General features: G+C 43.3%; 1 protein-coding gene and 1 long non-coding RNA gene across 7 annotated transcripts in view; both read left to right on the top strand.

The window, feature by feature from the left end:
* Positions 1–14592, top strand: part of MPP3 (MAGUK p55 scaffold protein 3) — a 32971-nt gene extending 18379 nt beyond the window's left edge. For 5 of the 6 annotated variants that reach the window (XM_051640532.1, XM_051640530.1, XM_051640529.1 and 2 more), the window contains 12 exons: positions 393–478; positions 1469–1543; positions 3047–3243; positions 4224–4288; positions 5483–5503; positions 7198–7239; positions 7668–7832; positions 8535–8615; positions 9849–9942; positions 10698–10806; positions 11637–11759; positions 12931–14592. In XM_051640532.1, the coding sequence (XP_051496492.1) occupies positions 393–478; positions 1469–1543; positions 3047–3243; positions 4224–4288; positions 5483–5503; positions 7198–7239; positions 7668–7832; positions 8535–8615; positions 9849–9942; positions 10698–10806; positions 11637–11759; positions 12931–13113 (1241 nt within the window). In that variant the 3' untranslated portion in view covers positions 13114–14592. The remainder of the gene's footprint in view (positions 1–392; positions 479–1468; positions 1544–3046; positions 3244–4223; positions 4289–5482; positions 5504–7197; positions 7240–7667; positions 7833–8534; positions 8616–9848; positions 9943–10697; positions 10807–11636; positions 11760–12930) is intronic. The other variant, XM_051640528.1, reaches the window with a different exon arrangement.
* Positions 14593–17885: 3293 nt separating this feature from the next.
* LOC127394525 (uncharacterized) lies at positions 17886–21082 on the top strand. Its single transcript, XR_007891645.1, has 5 exons — positions 17886–18037; positions 19325–19468; positions 19736–19883; positions 20300–20424; positions 20875–21082. It is a non-coding gene; the product is annotated as an uncharacterized LOC127394525 (long non-coding RNA).
* Positions 21083–21351: the final 269 nt, after the last annotated feature.

Genomic DNA, 21351 nt, shown 5'->3' with positions numbered 1-21351 from the left:
ATCTGTAAGTTGACGGCCATGTCATTCCTGCCTTTATAGTCAGCAGTGTATTTCGTTACTCTACAAGATTTGGTCATTCTCATGAAACGATATAGTTTTGTATTCTTGATGCTCATCCAAATACAGAGACAATGATTTTTCCAAAATAGCTTTCCACATGTTGTGTATCTCCATGCTGGTCTCCTGTGAGACTGTGCTACATGAAAAAAATGCCATATGGAATAAGGGCAGGAGACTTCAGAGCACACTGCCAACAAAGGCACTTGGCTGTAGTAGGAAATTCATTGAGCTGGGAGAGGGAGGAAAGGAGGTACACGCTATTGACTTAGGTTGCACATCAGAAGAGTGGTGCTTTCCAGTCTGTAAACTTAATTTATTTACCATCTTTTCAGGCCTTGTCCATGTCGGAGATGAACTAAGAGAAGTCAATGGTATTGCTGTGCTTCACAAGCGACCGGAAGAAATAAGTCAGATTTTGGTTTGCACTGATTTTAATTTCAAGATCTTTACTGTTGCGTGATCTACTAATTACAAAAGTGGCTTAGTTCCGCCTTGTCTTGGTCTGGAGTTAGGGGCACGGTGTGACAAATGGCAACACTAGGAGAGTGCAATATCCGTTATCAGTTCCATCACCTAGTTTACATTTTGATCAGAATAATCCTGAGTAAGAAGAATGGCTGCTTTTAACCTGGGGAGGGAGGATCAAAGTTGAATTTTGAAATACTTTGTAGAGTTGTACTTGTGGGGATTCTGGGTTGCTATTAATCTATCCCATTTTAAAGAACTGCAGTGTAATAGTTTCTTTTTCATGATGTATTGTTTGTCAAAGATGATTATTCATGTTTCCTTTTTAATCTGGGCAGAGTAGCAGGCTTCTCTAGGACACAGCTAATCTCATACAAAATAAGGCATCTAAAATACATCAGATAAGCCTCTTCTAGATTTCCAAAGCACCTGGAAGTGCTTTTTAATTTACTGTCACTAATATTCGAAATTCAGTAGCAAATATTTTTCGAAGGAAAATAGGTGTTTACTTTGTAGGTGTTTACATTTCTTTCTAACCAGTTAACCACTATGTGGGAACATACAGCAATATTTTTCAAAGGACCACTGAAAAATTATTAGTCTGCAAGGACTTAAGTTAGTATTGTACTGAAAGCCACCGGAGTATGTAATGCCCTGTGAATTGTAATACAGAAATTAACGCAGTCACTAAAAGCAAATTAAGGAATTGTAATGCAGATCCTGATGTGTTCTAACCAAGTAGTTACTAACCAAGAAGACACTGTCGTGGAGGATTCGTGGAACATCATGATAACCTCTGTAATGAAATGAAATAGTGGTTTTGCTTGGCCTGTTAAAATTCTAAGGACAAGAGACAGACGCAAGCTCCTAAACTGAAACTTGAATAGTCTGCATTGTGTCCTTATTCTGCTTTCAAAGTAAAAAACCTTTCTGTCTTTGTCAGGCTCAGTCTCAGGGATCAATAACATTAAAAATAATTCCGGCCATCAAAGAAGAAGATCGTCTGAAAGACAGCAAGGTACGCAACTTAGTGAAACACTGAAGCACGAGATAGTAGAGCAGTTTCTTGTTGTAAAATGCAATGCCCTTTTATTCAGTAGAATTACTTAATGACTTTTTTCTTCTTCCTCTTCTTGGCACGAGTTCTTTCATAGTATTTTAGAAATCTAGCCTCTATTTTTTTGCGTAATTAAAATGGGTGTTCCTGCCAGTCTCCTCTTACCACGACAGCTGCTATCTGTCCATTATCTCTGGGCATTTTGCAACTCGCTTGACTCAAAACAGATGTATTTGCAAACATAGCTGCATTCCCCATTAGCCCACTGCAAACATCAGCATGCCTCTTTGCTTAATTTCCTTCCTTGATCCACACTGACTTGCTGATCAACTGGTACCTAACAGGATTCCTCTGTAGATCTTTGTTTCTGCTTTTGTGCTCTCAATTGCTGCATTTTTCCTTGAAGCCCTGCAAATCGCTTAGAAGTAGTTCTACTGTGCTGCGTTAAGTAGTGGTAAGATACAAACCAAAGATGAACAGTAGATTTTGATGCATTAAAGGCACATTTTAGGAACAGCCTTTATAACTAGGCAACTTTGCCATCAATCCCTTTTTATTGCTTTCTCTCTCCCTTAAATTTTTTCCTTTGTTTGTTGCATTTTGTACTTGCGTAGACTGTGAACTGTGAGTCCCGTGTTCCCCAATGCCAATACATAATGACTGGGTAGGTGCTTGAAAGTTAGTTTACTTTTCTACATAAATGAGTGTGAGAAACGTTTGTCATGCCAATTAATAGGCCCGAACAGATCCTTCAGCGAAGCACAGTTTATTTACACTCTTGCAAGAATGGGTGACATAACAAGTAGGCACACCCATACTAAGGTGAATAACTGTTTATATTCACTATTCCCAACGCGAAGTTCCCTCCCCTGTTTCCCCACTGGCTGGATAGTCCAGGGTTTACAGCCTATCTGACGCTTCTAATTATCCTATAAGTTTTCTGCCCCTGTTTACACATTCCATTTTAGCAGTTTACTTTTTATCTTTTAAGGTATATCTGACCTTTCTTACCCCCTTGGCTGTCTTCCCAATCACTAAAGTGATCTATACCTATTGGAGTCATTGTGCTCCAAGGAGCAAGATAGAAGTGGCTTTGTTCAGTCTTAATCTTGGGCCATAAATCCTTCTTCATGTTTGGATCCCCCAGATGGAGCCCAATTAAGTCCCTTAGTTTCTTGGACCGTAAACCACCCCAGGTGTCATTGGAATGTGCAGATATCTCACTTCTCTCTTAAACTTATATTCCTAACACTAGGGTATATATAAAAAAACCCAACCCAACAATATGCTTTTAACACTTAAGATGCAAAAACAATACTACATTTCATTTCTAACAATGAGTAAGTGAGAAGGAGAGATGAAGAGTGCATGTAGTTAGCAGTGTAAGCACTGGGGAAGCCTTTTAAAGGTACTTTGAAATTCCAAATAAGACAAGAATTAAGGATGTTTTCCTTTCTTTTAAAGGTGTTTATGAGGGCACTTTTCTGCTATAATCCCAAAGAAGACAGAGCCATTCCTTGCCAGGAGGCTGGACTGCCATTTAAGAGACGACACATCCTAGAAGTTGTAAGTCAAGATGATCCCACATGGTGGCAAGCAAAGCGTGTTGGAGATACGAACCTCAGAGCAGGCTTGATCCCCTCAAAACAGTTCCAAGAAAGGTTTGCCAATGAAGATTATATATATTTTTTTCAGTGTTACACATTTTTTCACAGGCAATTAAGGGCAGAAGCATGCCAGGGTGAATATCAGATGCTTAGAAGAAAGTGCTAAAAGCTCCATCTTCTCCAATTATATGATAAACTTCTTAGCTTTCCTTGGCTAGTTTGCCATTGACTTTTGCTTTGTAGCATGAAGACAGAAGCACATGAAATGACATATGAAAGATCTAGTCTCTTGACTCTCTTGGCATACGCAGACACTGTATTTCACAGATTTGTATCCCAACTATTGTTGTGGGGTTTTTTTGTGTTGGATTTTTGGGGTAGGGGGATGTGGGTTTTTTTGAGCAAATTCAAGACGGGGAGATTAGGAGTTGAGCTCTGGTTCATGATTTTAACACTGTTCTTACATTTTCACACAAACTGGGTATTGTGGTTTGTTTACTAGTAAATAACAGAAAAGTCCAAAGTTATCTGGAAGGCAATGGATAATTTCTGAGTATGCATAGCTGCAGTGATAATTCTGGACAAAGAATCTCCTTTTGAGTTCTGTTTCAGGTTAGTTTTAGGATTGTGGCAGACAGGAATTTTGCCCATCCTTTATAAAAATAGCAAATAGAAGTTGGATTCTCAGCAGAATTATAATTGGTTTTGTTTTCTTAATCTTGCAAAAAATATTGGGTAGGGAAAGGAAAATAGAAAAAATAACATTTATAAAAGTAATGTGCTATTGATTTCTGTGCTCTGATGTATAAAAGCCTAGAATGTTTTAGAATCTTCTCTCTCAGTCACTTACCAGGAGCAATCTGGGACATAGTTTTAAAGAAAAAGTCTTTTAAAATGTTGAATTAGAGACATTGTCTAATTTTCAAGAAAAAGCACAATTTCATTTTTTTATTTTCAATGTTATATATATAACATGCTATAAATTCTTCATAATTCTGAGATTACATGGTTAAAAATAGTTCTTTTCTATTTAGACGACTGACTTACAGAAGAACAATAGGCACTCTGCAGAATCCCAGAACTGTGAAGAAACCTTTATGTGAGTCTGTTCTGTTCCTTTAGTGATGTCTTAGTTGATAGCTACCTCTCAGTATTTTTCTATTATTTCTGTAATGATGTGTTTGAGTATATTTTGTGTAATATGTCGTTGATTGATTTCTGTGGATACAAGCTGCCACACAAGAGGATTTGGGTTTGAGCTTTATGCAGTGTTGCTAGTGCCTGTTGTTTTCAAAAAATATGACAGCCCTCTCTTCCTACCTTCAAGAACATGAGCTCTTATGTATTGTTTAAATGCTTTAAAATTTACAAGTGTAGACATTTTTTCTATGGTTTGAAACTTGGTAGCTGCAAGAGTAACCCAACATACACTTCTTGAAATTCTTACCTAAGTGCATGAAATTAATCTTAAGCTTGTATGAAACTAAACTGTAGCTTTAAGGAGGATAAAAACAACTGGAGCTGGCAATGCCATCTGCATTTCAGGTTTGGCACTACAGAGCTGGTCCTAAGTAGACTTTAAAGTGCCTTTTTTTTTTTTTTTTTTTTTTTTTTTTTACAGCTCTGAAGCCTCTGTCAGTGAATTACTCACACAAAAACTGCTACTTGTGATGAAAGTGCTAGTCAGTGATGAAAGGCAGAAGGCGTTCTGTAGTATCCCAGAATATAATGTTCCCGTTGCTCTTTGGCAGTTCAGCACAGCTATTACTGATGTGTGGGGCAGCCCCGTGACTTTGTGAAGCCAGACATTATTCTAAGAGTGCCACTCTCATGTAGACTAGGCATCTGGGAATTGTCCATCTTCAGTGGTATAAGTGAACTTCTAACTTGTGGTGCATGGCACATCTCATGAAGAGATACAGGTATTCTTATGCTACAAAATGGAGGGAAGATGCTCAACGGAATTATAAAACAGTATTACTGATTTAAATAAGTTTTTCCAAGTTAGTTTCCATTACATTCAATGCTAGGAGGCACGTAATGAGGATTGCTACTTAGGCTTTTTCTCAGATGTTCTCAAGACATTTTTATTTACCATTTATAATACTAAATTTTACCCAAAAAGTATGTAATCAGTTGATAAGGGTATGTTACTGCATTATTTTTTTAAGATGGGAAAGCCTGATAAGCAAATTGGGCCAGAAGAATCTTCCTTTCCATTCCCTCTAATTTTACTCAGTCATTTGCCAGACTTTTAATATCATACCAACTCTGCCTTTCATGCTAACTACAGATGATCAGTCTTCTGATAAAGGTAGGCACTCTCTTAACTCATTTTCTGTCTGAGTATAAACAACCAATGCATTTCCTAAAATACTTGCTAAGCCCTCAAGCAAAGGGAATGGTAGATACAGCTTGTTCCTGCAGCAGTTTCTTCCCAAGTTATTATTTACACTAATTTAATTTCGATTGATGGCTTAAGTAATGATAACTTCCAAATTTATTCTCAATTTGACAAAATTGGTGTCTTCTGCAATGCATTTTCATGTTCTGTAGGTTTCTGAATGAGGTTGAAAGATTTGCAAGTTAAATGCAGTCTCTGTAGCTGGTATTTTTTAAGAAAGAAATAAATATTTGGGTTTAACATTTTAGAGCACCTCTGTCAATCCAGACTGATTTTTCTTCACTATCCATTTGGACTGTTTACTGTGTTATTTTCATTATAAACAATTGTGTTTGGCTCATGCAGTGTAGATGTCCTTCCTTTCCAAATATCAGGAGTTTTTGGTTGAATTCTGCATGCTGTGTTTTTTGTTGTTGTGTTTTGGCTTTTTGGCGTGTTTGTTTTTTTTTTTTCCCAATACACATGCTTCTTGAGAACAATACTCCAAGTATTGGTATTCCATTAACTTCCATGAAAGTACTAATCACATTCTATAATTGGCCAGCCCTGACTAGTATAGCCTATCAAAGCACGAGTGTGAAATTAAAGCCTATTTTCAGCAACAGAAAATAGCAATATACACCTATCCTAGCTGGGATAGGTGCATATTGCTACTAGTATCTTCTGTTAATGCAGGCATAATGTTTATGAGTATACCCTGGCATTGCTTGGTTACACACCTGCATGCAACTATTCATTAAAAACCAAAGCTCTTTCTTAGATTAGTACATTTTGTTTAAAGTTTAAGCTGCATATATTTTTGCTTATGGTTGGGCTTGTTCCAGAACCATGCCACTTTTAACGAGCCAGATAGCCCTCTTTCAGGAGGTATGAGAACTCTGGATTTGTTTTAGGATTGTAGTATAGTGTTATGCAGCTAAGTATCATGATTTTATTTTACGTACTTTTAGAGGCCTTGGAGGTGGTTGTAGTTTGAGGAGGGGTGGGTTGGCTTTTTTAACGTAAACTTGCAAATTATTTTACGTGCATGCATGTGACAAAAGCATCAAATCTTTACCTTTCTAATAAAGAATAAGCAATTATAACTAACTCAAAAATGAAGGTGTTTAGAGCTCATAATCCAGTCATCTCTGATTCCCTTTTTTCCAGCCCAAATGATACTGAAATGTCAGAAGCAGCAATATTCTTACATAATCACACCCATTTATAAAGTCATACATTAAAAAAAGAACTTTGTGTTTGTGAGTCCTGTTTTTTCTGACGTATGAATATTATACTTTTAGCAGCAGCACTGATTAAAGTAATGAATGCTGAAGAGCATAAATTCTGGGAACCATAAATACTGAGATGTAAAATTCTCTTGTGCAATTTTGACATAAAGGATTTAAAAAAATTAAACCACTAGCCAAGGCAATTTTTTTTTTTTGTATTACTAATATTTGTCGTAGAAAAGTGTGTGCATACAATGCAAGATATAAAACTTCTCCTTTCCTCATCAGTGATCTTGTATCGCAGGCACTAAGGTATCTCCCTCTTGCCCTCTCACTCTCCTTTTGCCTGTGCCCTTACACCTTCCTCCTCTTCCCCTGCTTTTTCATTTACAGAAGACTGTGACTGTGAAGGATACTTCAATGGACAATACATAGGTGAGAAACAACAATTCCTTTCCTCTTTCCTAACACCCCCTTCCCTCCTCAAAAAAAACCCGACAAACCCAAACACCCCTCAAAAAAAATCTCCCACGTTTAAAACCAAAACCTAGCTTACTTACACTGATTTCCTATATACTAATAAACTAGTTTATCTCCACGCATTGGCATGATTGGACTTCGGCATAGCCAACACTTGGCAGCTCAAGGTGATATGAGAGGAGTTCTGTTCTAGATTGGGTGGTTGGTTTCCTACCTGATAGGCAAATTGTTCAGCTGTAAGATTAACATATGTGCTCTGATTGTATTATAAAAAATCATGAGAATAACTTGTATTCAAATACAGAGTAACTTCTAGCTGAACAAGCTTGAAAATTTAGTTAAGTGGAGACATGGTTTAATATAGCTTTTGTTTTCCTCGACAGCTGGTTTACGCAGGAGCTTTAGATTAAGTCGTAAAGAGAAGGAGAACAATCTGAATGAGGGAAAGCAAGCAATGCAGAGAGATGCAGCAGAGTTCCTAACATACGAAGAAGTCACGAAATATCAGCAGCAGCCTGGTGACCAGCAAAGGCTGGTGGTTTTGATTGGTAAGATACTCAAATGGTTCAAAATTTTCTACCTATTTTCCCTCTTCCCTTATCACCTATGCTCCAAGAGACTTCCTTTAGGTGTTTGATTTTGGTTTTCGTGGTTCTGATGGGGTTTTTTTAAAGGTTTTTTCTGGGTTTTGTCAGAAGTTGTTATTTTCTTTTAGATGACATAAAAAAAATGCAAAAATAAACAAAAGAACCTCCAAAACCCAACCAAACCTACCAAATGATTGTAAAAATAAAGATGCAGGAACATTTACGGTTTTTCTGATTGACTTTCCATTAGTTCTCACTCAAACATGTACATACTTATGCTACCAGAACATTAGATGAAAAGGTAGATACTACAATTATCTACACAATTTTCACATGCAATTTGAATTCAGTGTGCTTAGCAGTTTCATGTTAAGCCAGTTTCTCAGGATGTCATGTAAATCCAGGGTATCTCATAAAACTGACTGCTGGGCTTACAGATTTTCTAACTTAGTCTGTGACAAATGTTTGTCCAAAGCAGTTCAATAATTCAGTTTGTTCCTGAGAATGTTCTTTGAAGCAGCATGTGGTGGGTCATGAGGTGTCTCATGTAGAGGTTTCTTCAAGCACACTCCTGTGTCATATTTTTTGTGTGAAATTGGTATTTATTCTCCTTGCAGTATTTCATTCCACAGAAAAATCTGTCAGTCAGTTCTTTTTTGTTAGGTTCTTTGGGGGCCAAATTAAGTGAGCTCAAGCAGAAGGTTGTGTCAGAGAACCCACAGGAGTATGGTGTTGCAGTTCCACGTGAGTAGAATTTATTAACTTCTGTGTGTTGACACTTTATTCCATAAATGCTGTCTAATAGTGTAGTGCAAGGTGCATTGATGAATGCTGTATTTTCCCTTAATAGCAGAATAGATTGCTAAACAACTTGGCATATATACATTTTGAAATTCTGTCAGCTCAGTTGATTTTTTTTTTTTTGTGTTTTCCCAAATGCACAGATTGCGTTTGCTCCATGTCTATTAAAAAATGAGAAACTGACTATAGGAAGAAAAAGTAAAATTGTAAATTGCAAAAAGAACTACTGTGAAAAACTAGTAGCTTATTACATGTGTTTAAAAAAGGATTACTTTTCTTCAGAGTATCATACCAGCTAAAGTATATTAAAAAAAAAAAAAGTAGACAGCAATAAACCAAGTAAAAAATTTTAGAAGATTTTAAATTGTTGATTAGTATATCTAGGCTGTTCACACAAGCCATTCTCAGTGACAGAAAAACTAGTGATTCTGTTGTATGGCTTTGTGGTTAGAGTTACATGAAATTCTTTTGCTGGATTATTGAAAAAAAAAAACAACAAACCAAAACCCACCAATATTTGTATTCCCCCACAAGCTACTTTAGCAATCAGAAAAATTAACATTGAGAGCACTGGTAAGATGTTCGATAAAGATCTTTCAGGCAGATACTAAATTAGTTAGCAGTAGAACTCATATGGTAAATTTTACTTCAATTTAATAATAGTAATCACTATTATTAAAATAAATTACAACATCAAAAGTAAGTGACACACATAATCGTGTAAGTTTCACAGTAGCATGGGAAAAGCTGGGGATATTCTTACTCGAAATTCAGAAGCAGCACAATTAGACTTTATATATTTCCTATTTTTATTTCGTACGTTACAAAGAAAATGAGCCGAATATTTCAAACAGTTAAGAGATACTGTTTTCCACAGAAAGCTGTTTCTACCAGGTGTAATGAGTATGCTTTCTAATTTTTGTGTTAGTTAAAGCATGCTTGGGAGCAAAACAACTTCATTTTTGGTCTTAAAATTTTTGAGTTTAAAACACAATTACAGTGTTTTGATTTATATTTTGTGTTAACTTATATTTTATATTAATTTGAATTTGCCAGTGCGTAACTGCTTTTTTTTTTTTTTGAAGTAATGAAAATGTGATTGGACCTAAACAGACAAAATATAGTTGCTTGCAAAGGCTGATCCGTCTCCTGTGTCTTGCTTCCATTCTCTTCTAGATACAACCAGGTCAAAGAAAAGTCATGAGAAAGAGGGAGTAGAATACAATTTTGTTTCTAAGCAATCATTTGAGACAGATGTACAGCAAAACAAGTGAGTTAATTTTAAAATACTGGCATAATTTGCTGTATTTTTATAATACTGCTAATTAAATCTTACATAATAAAAATACCAAAATCAGGTGTAAAGTTAGACTAGCAGCATTAGGTTCCATTTTCCTAGTAAAAAGCTCTTTATTCAGTCTGGACTGTTAGTCTTAACTCTGAAATTTAGTAAGAAACGACTTAGAAAGAACATAGGACTAGCAATAGGATCTTAAGTTAGAATTTAAGCCTGTGTAGTGTAAGTAGTGTGATTGGTCAGTATTGAATCTAATGAAGTAACAGATATTCAGTATTATTCTCTATTTAATATGAGTCCAATTTAAAATGTATTGTAGATTGAAATCGTGGATATAAAGGACTTTCTATAAGATTAAGTGTGTTTCCTGAAAGTCCAGATTTTCGGCTTGTCTCTCAGAAGATGGAACAATTGGAGACCATTTCCTTGACAACTTTGTTCTATTTTCTGTGAAAAACACCCTCTTTCTTCTATTAGGCTTGAACATCAGTCAACTGAATTGATACAGCTTCTTCCCCTATTTGTCAGTAGTAGTGATTGGCTGTTAGTGACATGTGAAGAAGATTATTGCTACTAAGCAACCAGAAGGGAAAAAATAATCAGAAAAATTAAACCCTTTCCGTGCTCGCCCTCTGCATTTGACTTCTGTGACTTTGGGAAACAGCTGTGAAATGTTGTAAGTTAAATATTTTTTGTGGATGGTATTTAAAAATGTATTGACTTTTTAGATTTGTGGAACATGGAGAATACAAAGAAAACCTGTATGGTACCAGTCTTGAGGCAATCCGATCTGTGATGGCTAAAAAGAAGGTTTGTCTGGTGGATGTGGTACCTGAAGTAAGTTCCGCAGTTTATTTTAAACAAAGCAAGTATTTCTTTCTCGGCCACCAGCCTAACTACCTGATGTTGTTCACCATTTGTGGCTACTTGCTTTGCAAAGAACAATAATGTTCTTAGAACTCGTGTTTCTATGAGGTGGTCTGGTTGCTAGCTAAGCAGAATAGAGCTCTTTAGAAAGCAATGCAGTATTTACATTTTCTAGACATCTAGTTGATAGAGCCTGGCTGACACTTTATCAGTTCTCACAGTGGGATTTTTCCTTTGCTATGTGAGCAATGTGTATCACTGTCCTAGAGAGAATACTTAGAGCATGGACAGGCTTTTCATTCTTATTTCTTCCTCTTGTAACCAGTGCCAGTATACCTGTTCTTAATACCTGCAATACTGGGAGTTAATATTTGAAATTTTCATTCTGATTTTGTAGCTGAGCTAGGAAAAGACATGTAGTACTACCTCAGATGAATTCCAGGTTTAAAATTTCGAGTGTTTGCAAACTATAACTTGCCTGTCATGTCAATTTTAAAAAATACGTTTCTCAGTGTCTTTTGCCATGTCCTTGTTCCTGATATCATAATGCATAGCAAGGCAGATGTGCAGCTAGACCATGCTCCAGGAAGCTCATGTGCCCTTGGAAGCTAGCTGGGACACTGACATTAACATTTATTTTGAAGAGTAAAAGATTACTGTGGTCAGATAGATAGTAAGCAGAACTTCACACCATAGTGTGTATAAAACTGTTAAACCCAGCTTGAGCAGATCATTGACCTATAACAACAACAACAACAAAATAATTAAAAAACGGTATAACAAAAAATGTCTGCTTACAGGCAGTAAAGCACTTGAGGACTCCTGAGTTTAAGCCATATGTTATCTTTGTGAAGCCTCTCATTGCAGAAAAGAAAAAACATGTCCTAAAATCTCCCATATCAGAAGAAACCTCACCCCCCCTTGTAAGTATTCTTACTTCAGTCTTTTCTTTTTAGACATGAAAGTAGTACTTGAGCTAGCATTTCTATGATATGGAAGAGCTCCTCTTCCATGACAGCGAGAGTCGGAGTGAGGCACCAAGTACATCTTGTGCACATACAACCATTCAACTGGAATTTTAGGGTGAGATTTTTGACTCCCTTAAAACTCGCACCCCTTCCATGTGGATCAATGATCACCACTCAAGGCTGCAGCAGGGAAAGCTGCTACTGAATGAAGATATATTAAAAATCATTTTATATTTCTGATGAGCAGTCCCATCAAATGGAGAGGGTAGCCACCTATTCCTGGTACTTCCAGAGAGACACCCACCTAGGCTGTTAATCAGGTACACAAAATATCCAGCATGTAGATGGTCTTAAAAGGACCAAACCTAGACCAGCTGCAAATCGGTGGTGTGTAAATGGGAATAGAAATGCTGAGGTGCCTCTGCTGCCCGGGGATTGGTGAATGCCGGGCTGAGCGGAGCCAGAAGAGCGGCGGCCGGGTCCCGTGCTCCCGCGCGGGGCGGGGCCAGTGCGGCCACGCGGTGCGAGGGTCCGTGGGACAGATGAGGAATCGGTGAGGGAGCGCGGAGCCGAGCCGAGCCGCGCCGGGTTCTGCCGCTGGCGGTTCCTGGATATGGGGAAAAGCGACGAGGGAGGGGGACAGTGACTGGGGGCCGGGGAAACTGAGTTCACTGAGAGTGAACTTTAAATTTGTATGTAACAGAACTTAGTTCACTTGGAAAGTTTTCATGTAATCTCTTAAAATTACTGAACCTGGGGAGAGTGGGTCCAGCATTCCTTTTGAACTTTTGAGGAGAACGATTTCCAGATGTTAGGTTAGGCAACAACTCTTAACCTTGTAAAATGCAGTGTCACCAACTTATGTCCCTACTGTAACATGTTCTGTTTTTTTGTTCTGGTTTTTTTTTTTTTCTTCCTCCTTGTCACCCCTTGCATTTTTGAAATAGCCTACCAAATTTCAGCAGTGGTATACAGCTCCTTGATCTCACTTGTATTATCTTAGATACCCTTTCCTACCGGTAGCAGCTCTTTTCAAAGTAATGACTTATTGTGCTACTGTACTTTAAAATGCTATTAATTAAAGAGACATGCTATAAATTTCATACCATCTTCTCATGTTGATCAGCAGGATGAAGAACAGCAGGAAATTCTTAATTCAGCAGCATTCATTGAAGAGCAGTATGGCCATTTAATCGACACTGTACTGGTGAAGGAAGATCTCCAGAGCGCATGTAGTCAGCTGAAAACTGTGTTAGAGAAACTAAACAAGGATTCGTTTTGGGTGCCAGTCAGTTGGGTTAGGTCATAGCTTGTTGTCATCTGTTTAGGAGAAATACTGTATAAAAATGCTTTGTGAATATATGGATTAGAAAAGGAAATATGTCAAATTCACTTGAAAACTGCTGGTATACCTAGGAGGTAATACATAAAGACTGTATGAGAAAAACTAAACCAAGTGAGAAGCTGACACTGCGTTCCTGAATCAAAATCTTGAACAGCAGCTGCCACTTAAAAGTGAGTATTCAGACTAAATGGATCAGTAAAAGACTGGAGTTGCTTTTAAGTTGTGCATTTTGTACATTGAAGTTTCACAGGGCATCCCACACTTTCAAATCATTCAAGGAGTGCTAGGACACTAACCTAACACACAGCTGGAATTTTTATCCTTTGGCCATAAATGTTGTGGCTAGAGTTAAGACATGTCAGCAAGGTACTTTTCAGGAACCAGTATGCCTACAGAACAAGCTACTTCAGAGAGCTGGGAGGTATGTCCTTTGGAGAATTGTTACACCATGTTAGTTACTCAAAAGTTTGAGTGACTGTTGAGCAAAACGTGTCACACACACAGAATTACCCAGAATCACCAAGGCTGGAAAAGACCTTTAAGATCAAGTCCCCCTCACTCAGGATCATTAGCTGCAAATCCTTTCCAATTAGGCACTAAAACTAGGCCAGTTATGTAAGTTGTAGATATGGTAGTGGCTGGGTTTCGTTTTTTTTCTTTTTAATGTCCATCCCACATTTCCCAGTGCCTCCAAGTTGCCTTGCACAGGTATTACCCTGTGCATGAGCTCATCTGCATCTTATGCCCACTTCCCTGATCTCTTCCTATTTACACAGGACACATACTGAGCAACCTGTGAACACAGCTGCATGACTACCCAGTGCAAAACTAGAGCCTTTTTTTTTGTCTATATGAAAACAACTGTATATGATTTTTAAAAAGGACTATTGAGAGGCTTACTTTCTACAAGACGTCCTTGCAAATGCCACCTGATGGGATACCACCAACATAGCAGGTCTAAAAAGTGCACTAAGAGGAAGAAGCTGAATTACCAGGTAGCTGAGCTGCAGATAATCATCCTTTGAGCATTTATGACCACCTTTGTTCCAAACCAGGTAAAGGCTTCCTGAGCATCAAGTCTGGAAGAAGAAATCTTAACTGCTAGAGGACTTTGCATGTATTTCAGGAGACTTAAATATACAGGATTTTTCAGATGGGTGTTAATAAGAAAATGCAGAAAGGTGATTCTGAAAGCGCCTATGCTTTATAAGTATTTGACAAAAAAAAAAAAAAAAAGAATATTGTACAGGTGCATGTTAGCTGAAACTAGTTTGTGTTTTCCATTGCCTGTTGAGGTGTAATCTTTGCTGTGTATTATGCCCTTCAACAGGACTTTGTGGTGCACCAGTCTGATTCCTTGCATTTTAACAGTATGATGTTAATCTCCTTTCACTACATTTTGCAAAACTAACAACACTGCATATTAAAAGCACATTTCTAAGATACCAGTGTCACTGAATCTACATGAACCTAAAAAAGTTGCATAAGACAGTCACCCAGACCCATGTGCTCCAAACATGTTCCCTAGAAACTTTCATGTGTTGTCCTGCCAACAGTTTTTGAGGTTCCCACTCCTCCACGAGTATGCACTTTTCACCGTGCTTTTAAGATCTCTGGCTTGTCCGTAGTGAATATATTGTGAGACTGGTGCCCTTGGCAGATGTACAAGGGCTCCTTCATGTGCTGCTGTACCATCAACTCTGCCCTTAACTCTGCAGTCTTGTCCCATCACAGCCACCAAGAGGCTTACAAGAGACACATGGTGGTCAGTAAGGCCGCGCTGTGTCTCTTAGTCCGATGCTCAGAAAAGAAAAAAATAATAGGGTTTTTGTTTTCTGGTGGTGGTTTTCCCGGGAAGCTCTGGGCTGCCACCGTGTGTCGAATTTCGGTACTGCAGCCGAGCAACACCGCAGGTGCAGGAAGGCACTTTTGAGCGGCCTCTGCTGTCCACTATAGGTATTGTACATGACGATTGGCGCATGCGCAGTAACACGAAGTTTCGCCTCGCCCACTGTAGGCGTGGTCTCATCCATCACCCGCCTTTTTGGGACGTGGCACAACTCGCGCACCCCCGGGCGTTGCCCCGCCCCCGGGCGTAGCCCCCGTATGTATCCAGGCGTACCTGGTCCGGGGAACGTAGCCTCGCCCACCCGTTCGTGTCCCCGCCTTCCGTGCGTGTCCCCGCCCGTCACGCTTGGCCCCGCCTCTCATGGGCGCCCCGGCGTTCTTACGTGGCTTGGCCCAGTCTCACATGGCTTACCCCCTTCGTGCACGTTTCCGCCTCCTCGCCCGCGTCTTCAGCCTCTTTATCGTGTGTCCGCCTCTTCCATGTAGCCCCGTCCGCTCGTGCGTGGTTCTGACCACTCGAATGTGTTTTCGCGCCCCCCCCGAACGAGTTCGTGCTCCTCCATACGACTCACCAACCTCCAGTGCTTGCGGCCACGTGCCCCGTTACCGTAGTCCTGCTTCTCAGCTTAATGTCCATCCCCCGTGTGCGTGTCCCCGCCCTCCGTCTCCTCTACTCCTTGCTTTAGCCCCCCGCCTCTCGTACATCCTACGTAAATCGTGCCTCCGCATCCCCTATGTCAGCTTTCCGGTCCTGACGGTGCTTGCTCTGCTTCATGAGCAGTTATTGCGCGAGCCGGTGGACTGGGTGGTCACTGACGCTGCTGAGGCTCAGAAAAGAAAAATTAATAGGGCACTGCCGCGGGGTATTTTTTGTTTTCTTTTTTTTGTTTGTAGGTTTTTTTGTTGTTTTGTTTGTGGGTAATATCTTTCAGCTGAGTTTGTGGCTGCCACCCTGTGTCCGAACATCGGTACTGCAGCTGGGCAGCACCGCAGGTGTAGGAACGCGCTTTTATTGCGCTCTCTGCTGGCACCTGGTGGCCAAAATTTGGTACTGCAGGTCTACATTGCTCTCTGCTGGCACCTGTTGTCGAGAGTTCGGTACTGCAGCTCAGGGCCAACGCATGCGCAGTAACGCGACGTCTAGCCTCGCCCTTCGTGGGCGTGGTCTCGCCCTTCGCCCGCCCACCGTATGTGTTCTTCCTCCGCCCACTGTGGCCGTGGCCCCGCCCCCTTGGCCTCCCTCCGTGGGCGTGGCCGGGGCGGTGCTCCGCCGCCCGGGGATTGGTGAACGCCGGGCTGGGCGTGACCAAACCAGCGGCGGCCGGGTCCCGTGCTCCCGCGCGGGGCGGGGCCAGTGCGGCCATGCCGTGCGAGGGTCCGTGGGACGGATGAGGAATCGGTGAGGGAGCGCGGAGCCGAGCCGAGCCGCGCCGGGCTCTGCCGCTGGCGGTTCCTGGATGTGGGGAAAAGCGGTGAGGGAGGGGGACAGTGAGCAGAGGCCGGGGAAGCGCCCCACGCCGAGTGCTGCTTGGCTTTGCCCCCGCCTGCTGCGTGGCTCCGCCCCACTTGCTGCGTGGTCCTGTCCCCGCCTCTAACGTGGCTCCACCCCCGCCTGCTGCGTAACCCCGCCCCCGCCTGTTACGTGGCCCCGCCCCGCCTGCTGCGCAACCCCGCCCCCGCCTCTTACGTGCCCCCGCCCCCGTCTGTTGCGTAACCCCGCCCCCACTTGCTGCGTACCCCCGCCCCGCCTCTTACGTGGCCCCGCCCCCGCCTGTTGCGTGGCCCCGCCCCGGCTTGCCGCGTGGCCCCGCCCCCGCCTGTTACGTGGCCCCGCCCCCGCTTGCTGCACAACCCCGCCCCCGCTGACTGCGTGGCCCCGCCCCCGTTACATGGCCCCGCCCCCGCCTGCTGTGTAACCCCGCCCCCGCCTGCTGCGTGGCCCCGCGCCTGCCTCTTACGTGGCCCCGCCCCCGCCTGCTGCGTAACCCCGCCCCCGCCTGCTGCGTAACCCCGCCCCCGCTGACTGCGTGGCCCCGCCCCCGCCTGCTGCGTAACCCCGCCCACGCCTGCTGCGTGGCCCCGCCCCTGCCTCTTACGTGGCCCCGCCCCCGCCTGCTGCGTGGCCCCGCCCCGCCTGCTGCGTAACCCCGCCCCCGCTTGCTGCGTGGCCCCGCCCCCGCCTGTTACGTGGCCCCGCCCCCGCCTGCTGCGTGGCCCCGCCCCCGCTGACTGCGTGGCCCCGCCCCCGCCTGTTACGTGGCCCCGCCCCGCATGCTGCACAACCCCGCCCCGCTGACTGCGTGGCCCCGCCCCCGCCTGCTGCGTAACCCCGCCCCCGCTTGCTGCGTGGCCCCGCCTCTTACGTGGCCCCGCCCCCGCTGACTGCGTGGCCCCGCCCCCGCCTGTTACGTGGCCCCGCCCCGCATGCTGCACAACCCCGCCCCCGCTGACTGCGTGGCCCCGCCCCCGCCTGCTGCGTAACCCCGCCCCCGCCTGCTGCGTAACCCCGCCCCCGCTTGCTGCGTGGCCCCGCCCCCGCCTGCTGCGCAACCCCGCCCCCGCTGACTGCGTGGCCCCGCCCCCGCCTGTTACGTGGCCCCGCCCCGCCTGCTGCGTAACCCCGCCCCCGCTTGCTGCGTGACCCCGCCCCCGCCTGTCCCGCGGCCCCGCCCCGGCCCGTTGTGTGGCCCCGCCCCTTGTTGCTGCGAGCCCCCCCCCCCCGCTTTGTCTCTGCCACCGCCGCTCCTTCGTGCGTGGCTCCCCTCTTTGAACGGTGGTGGGCGCGGCTTTGCTGCTCGCCTGCCCTTCGTAGGCGTGGGCCGTCTCTGCCCACCGGGTGCGTGGCACCGCCCTTCGGCTGCCTTGCGTGGGCGTGTCCGGGGCGGTGCTGTGCTGCCCGGGGATTGGTGAACGCCGGGCTGGGCGGGGCCGGAAGAGCCGCGGCCGGGTGCCGTGCTCCCGCGCGGGGCGGGGCCGGTGCGGCCACGCGGTGCGAGGCGGAAGTCGGCGGCCGAGGGTCCGTGGGACGCGTGAGGAGTCGGTGAGGGAGCGCGGGGCCGGGGCGGGCCGGGTTCTGCCGCCGGCGGTTTCTGCATCGGGGGAGAAGCCGCGAAGGGGTGGAGCGCTGGCAAGCCGCAGGGGGTGTGGGGTGGGAACGGCGGAGAGCGGGGAAAAAGCGGCGGTAAGGGGTGTGGGGAAGGACGGTCCGGCGCCGACCTCTGCGCCCCCCGCCTCCGCCGCGCGCTGCCGCCCCCCCCCACCGCCACGAGCTGCCACGGCCGCAAGAAGCGAGGGGGGGAGGGATGCGGCACGCGGCGCGGGGGGGGGGGCGGGGCGGGGCCGCCATCGTCAGTTGGTATTTCCTCGAATCACAGGGTGGTTTGAATGAGAAGGGAGTTTAAAGATCATCTTTTCCAACTCCCCTGCATTCACCTGGATTTGTTTTGTATTTATTTTCCATTGGAGCATGAATCGCAGGTGCTCCTGTGTCTCCATCCCCGTTCTGTTTCACGTAGGAAATGAAAATTATTAATAGTTAAGTACAATTAATTAATTAATATGTTTAAAAGCGTGATATTATTATCAAGACATCTTAGGTATTAAAAATTTAATAAGCAGTAGTAATTAGTGTAAATACACAATGAAATAGTCAATGTTTCACATCTCCCTTCTCCCCCTCCTTGATCTCCCTTCTTCCCCTGTTGTTTTTTTTTCCCTTTATTTATTTTATTCATCTTTCTCTGCTGTTGCTTCTGCTGCTTTTTTGAGGAAATGATTCCAAATTCTTCCCTGCATTGTGGTCCAGCAGGTTTGGGCTATGGTTTCACCAGCTGCCTGCAGGTGTTACCTGTTTAGTTCTTACTTCCACAGATACAAAATGTGATGGTAAATGGGATTCCGGCTTGCACTGTGTAACCTTTTTTAATAAGCTACCTCTGTAGAAGCTAAATTATTAGGCTAGCGTTGCCTAGATTTCTGATTTGTACAACAGAAATAGGTAAATCCGTAATTTTGAGATTGAAATTGTCCAACAAAACTGGAGCCTGTTGTGTTTGGTTTGGAAATATTCCTTAATAGGTCGTGTGCTTGCTCTCATAGAATTGGTTTATTGAACCAAAATCTCATAAGCCGCTTGAGAAGTATTGCATTGCATTGTATAGTGATTTTGACGATGAAAGGGAATATTTCACATTTTCTCCTTCAGAAAAACGTATTTTTTTAGATTGGTGGCACTGGAAAATGTGAATGTGACTTTTTTCTAAGCTGTACTTTGCAGGAAGATGTGCTAGCTTCAAATTTATCTTATCTGATATATTAACTATTTTAGACTTGTGCTTGTCCAGAAAAAAATGAGAGCTCCCACATTCTGCTGTCATTTCTACTCCAGTCCTGTGCTTCACCTCAGTAGGCTGTGAGGATTTAAGGAAGTCAAAAGAAACCTCAGCAATGCAAAGAAATGGATGAGAGGCAGGTAGGAAGTATTTTGAAACATCTCTAGCAAAATGGCTTTGGGGGAGAGGTTTAATGTTTAAGCTTGTTGTTGTGGTTTTGTGGGGTGTTTTGTTTTGTTTTGTTTTGTTTTGTTTTGTTTTGTTTTAGTAGGGAACAGTCAAAGCTGCTTCAGTTTCTCCTTTTGAATCTGTTTAATTTTGAGACTTAATCACAGACTGACTTGAGATGTGATTTGCAGTACTCGGTGTGCCTGGTTTTGAAATAACTTGGTTCTTTTTAATGTTAGGATCGATAGTTCTTTGGTGTTACCAGACCCTGAACTTCAGTTAAACTGATCTACTCAGCTCCACCACTGGGCAGCCCTCAACGTTTTCCTGCCGACATGAGAAGCATTGCTGCAAAGTCTGAGAGGGAAGAGCCATCCAAAATCCAGTGTGAGCTTTTAATTCCTTTTCAACTCAACTCTTCTTAGTCTTTTCTTTTGTGACTCTTAATGGCCATATTTCTTTTTCCTTTTTCTTCTTTTTATTTTTATTTATTTTGCTGCTTTTTTTTTTTTTTTTTTTAGGAAATGATTCAAAATTGTTTCCTGCATTATGATTTAGCAAGTTTGGGCGATAGTTTCACATATTGCCTACGTGCATTATGTGTTTAGTTGTACTTCCATTCACAAATAAGAAATCTGTTGGTAAATGGGATTCAGTCTTGCACTACGTGACCTTTTTTAATGATTTATCTCTGCTGTAAGCTAGATTCTCAGTCTAGCATTACGTAGATTTCTATTTCATTGCACTATATAGTGATTTCTCTTGTTCTGGAGCTTATTGCCAATATGAAATTCCAATGCCAGGTCTGTGACTTGGGAGAGGCAGTCTGTTACAAAAGCCTTTGCTCTCCGCCTTATAAACTGAATGGGAGGAAAAAACGCAGATGACTTTCTCACCCTGACTGCTGTGGAAATGGTGAATTTGCTCGGTAGGTGCACTTTTCCACAATCTTACAACATGTATCTTTGACCTTAAGTTCAGTTTCATAAAGCCAGTACCTCATAATTTGTAATTGCATTCAGCCGCATAACTGCTGGTGTTAATAGTGAAAGTGTGGGGCCTGCAGGAAAGCTGGGGAGGGACTTCTTATAAGGGCACATAGCGATAGGAGGAGGGGGTGGCAGTTTCCAACTGGAAGAGGGTAGATTTATATGAGATATTAGGAAGAAATTCTTAACTGTGAGGGTGGTGAGACACTGGCCCAGGTTGCCAAAAGAACCTGTGGATGCTCCATCCCTGGAAGCGTGCAAGGCCAGGCTGGATGGGGCTTGGAACAACCTGGTCTAGCAGGAGGTGTCCCTGCCGGTGGCAGCGGGGTTGGAACTAGATGATGTCTAAGGTCCCTTCCAACTCACACCATTTGGTGTTTTCTGCCCAGGTATTCATCACCTGCGACTGTCACCGGGCTACAGATCATCTGCACTCCGTGCTCTGAGGAGACAATCTGCTGAGACAGGGGTGAGGCACGGAACGGAAAAAAAAACAAAAATAAAAAAAATCAGTCAGGTCGGGGACTGGGTTTGGTTGGTTCTGGTTGCTTGGTTTCTTTGTTGTGTTGTTTTTGTTTTGTTTGGGCTTTTGTTGTTTTTTTTTGGGGGCGGTGTGCGGGAGGGGTGGTTGGGACATGTGGGTGTGTAGGTTCCGTGTGTTTCGTTCCCCTCGCACCCCGATACCTTCACACCCTGATATCCTAGCACTCGGGCAATCCAGTCTGTGCTTGTTTTTCCACTTTTTCAGATCTTTTTAGTCTTGACAATAAACCTCGGTTTTGTGCATATACACCTCGCATAACTGGGATTTCATCTTCTAGCTGTAGTGAGAAGGCATATGCAAAAAGCAGACAGGCCTCAGGTTT

This window comes from Apus apus, chromosome 25, assembly GCF_020740795.1.
Source record: "Apus apus isolate bApuApu2 chromosome 25, bApuApu2.pri.cur, whole genome shotgun sequence".
NCBI classification, from domain to species: Eukaryota; Metazoa; Chordata; class Aves; order Apodiformes; family Apodidae; genus Apus; species Apus apus.
This window is presented reverse-complemented; position numbering and strand designations above follow the sequence as displayed.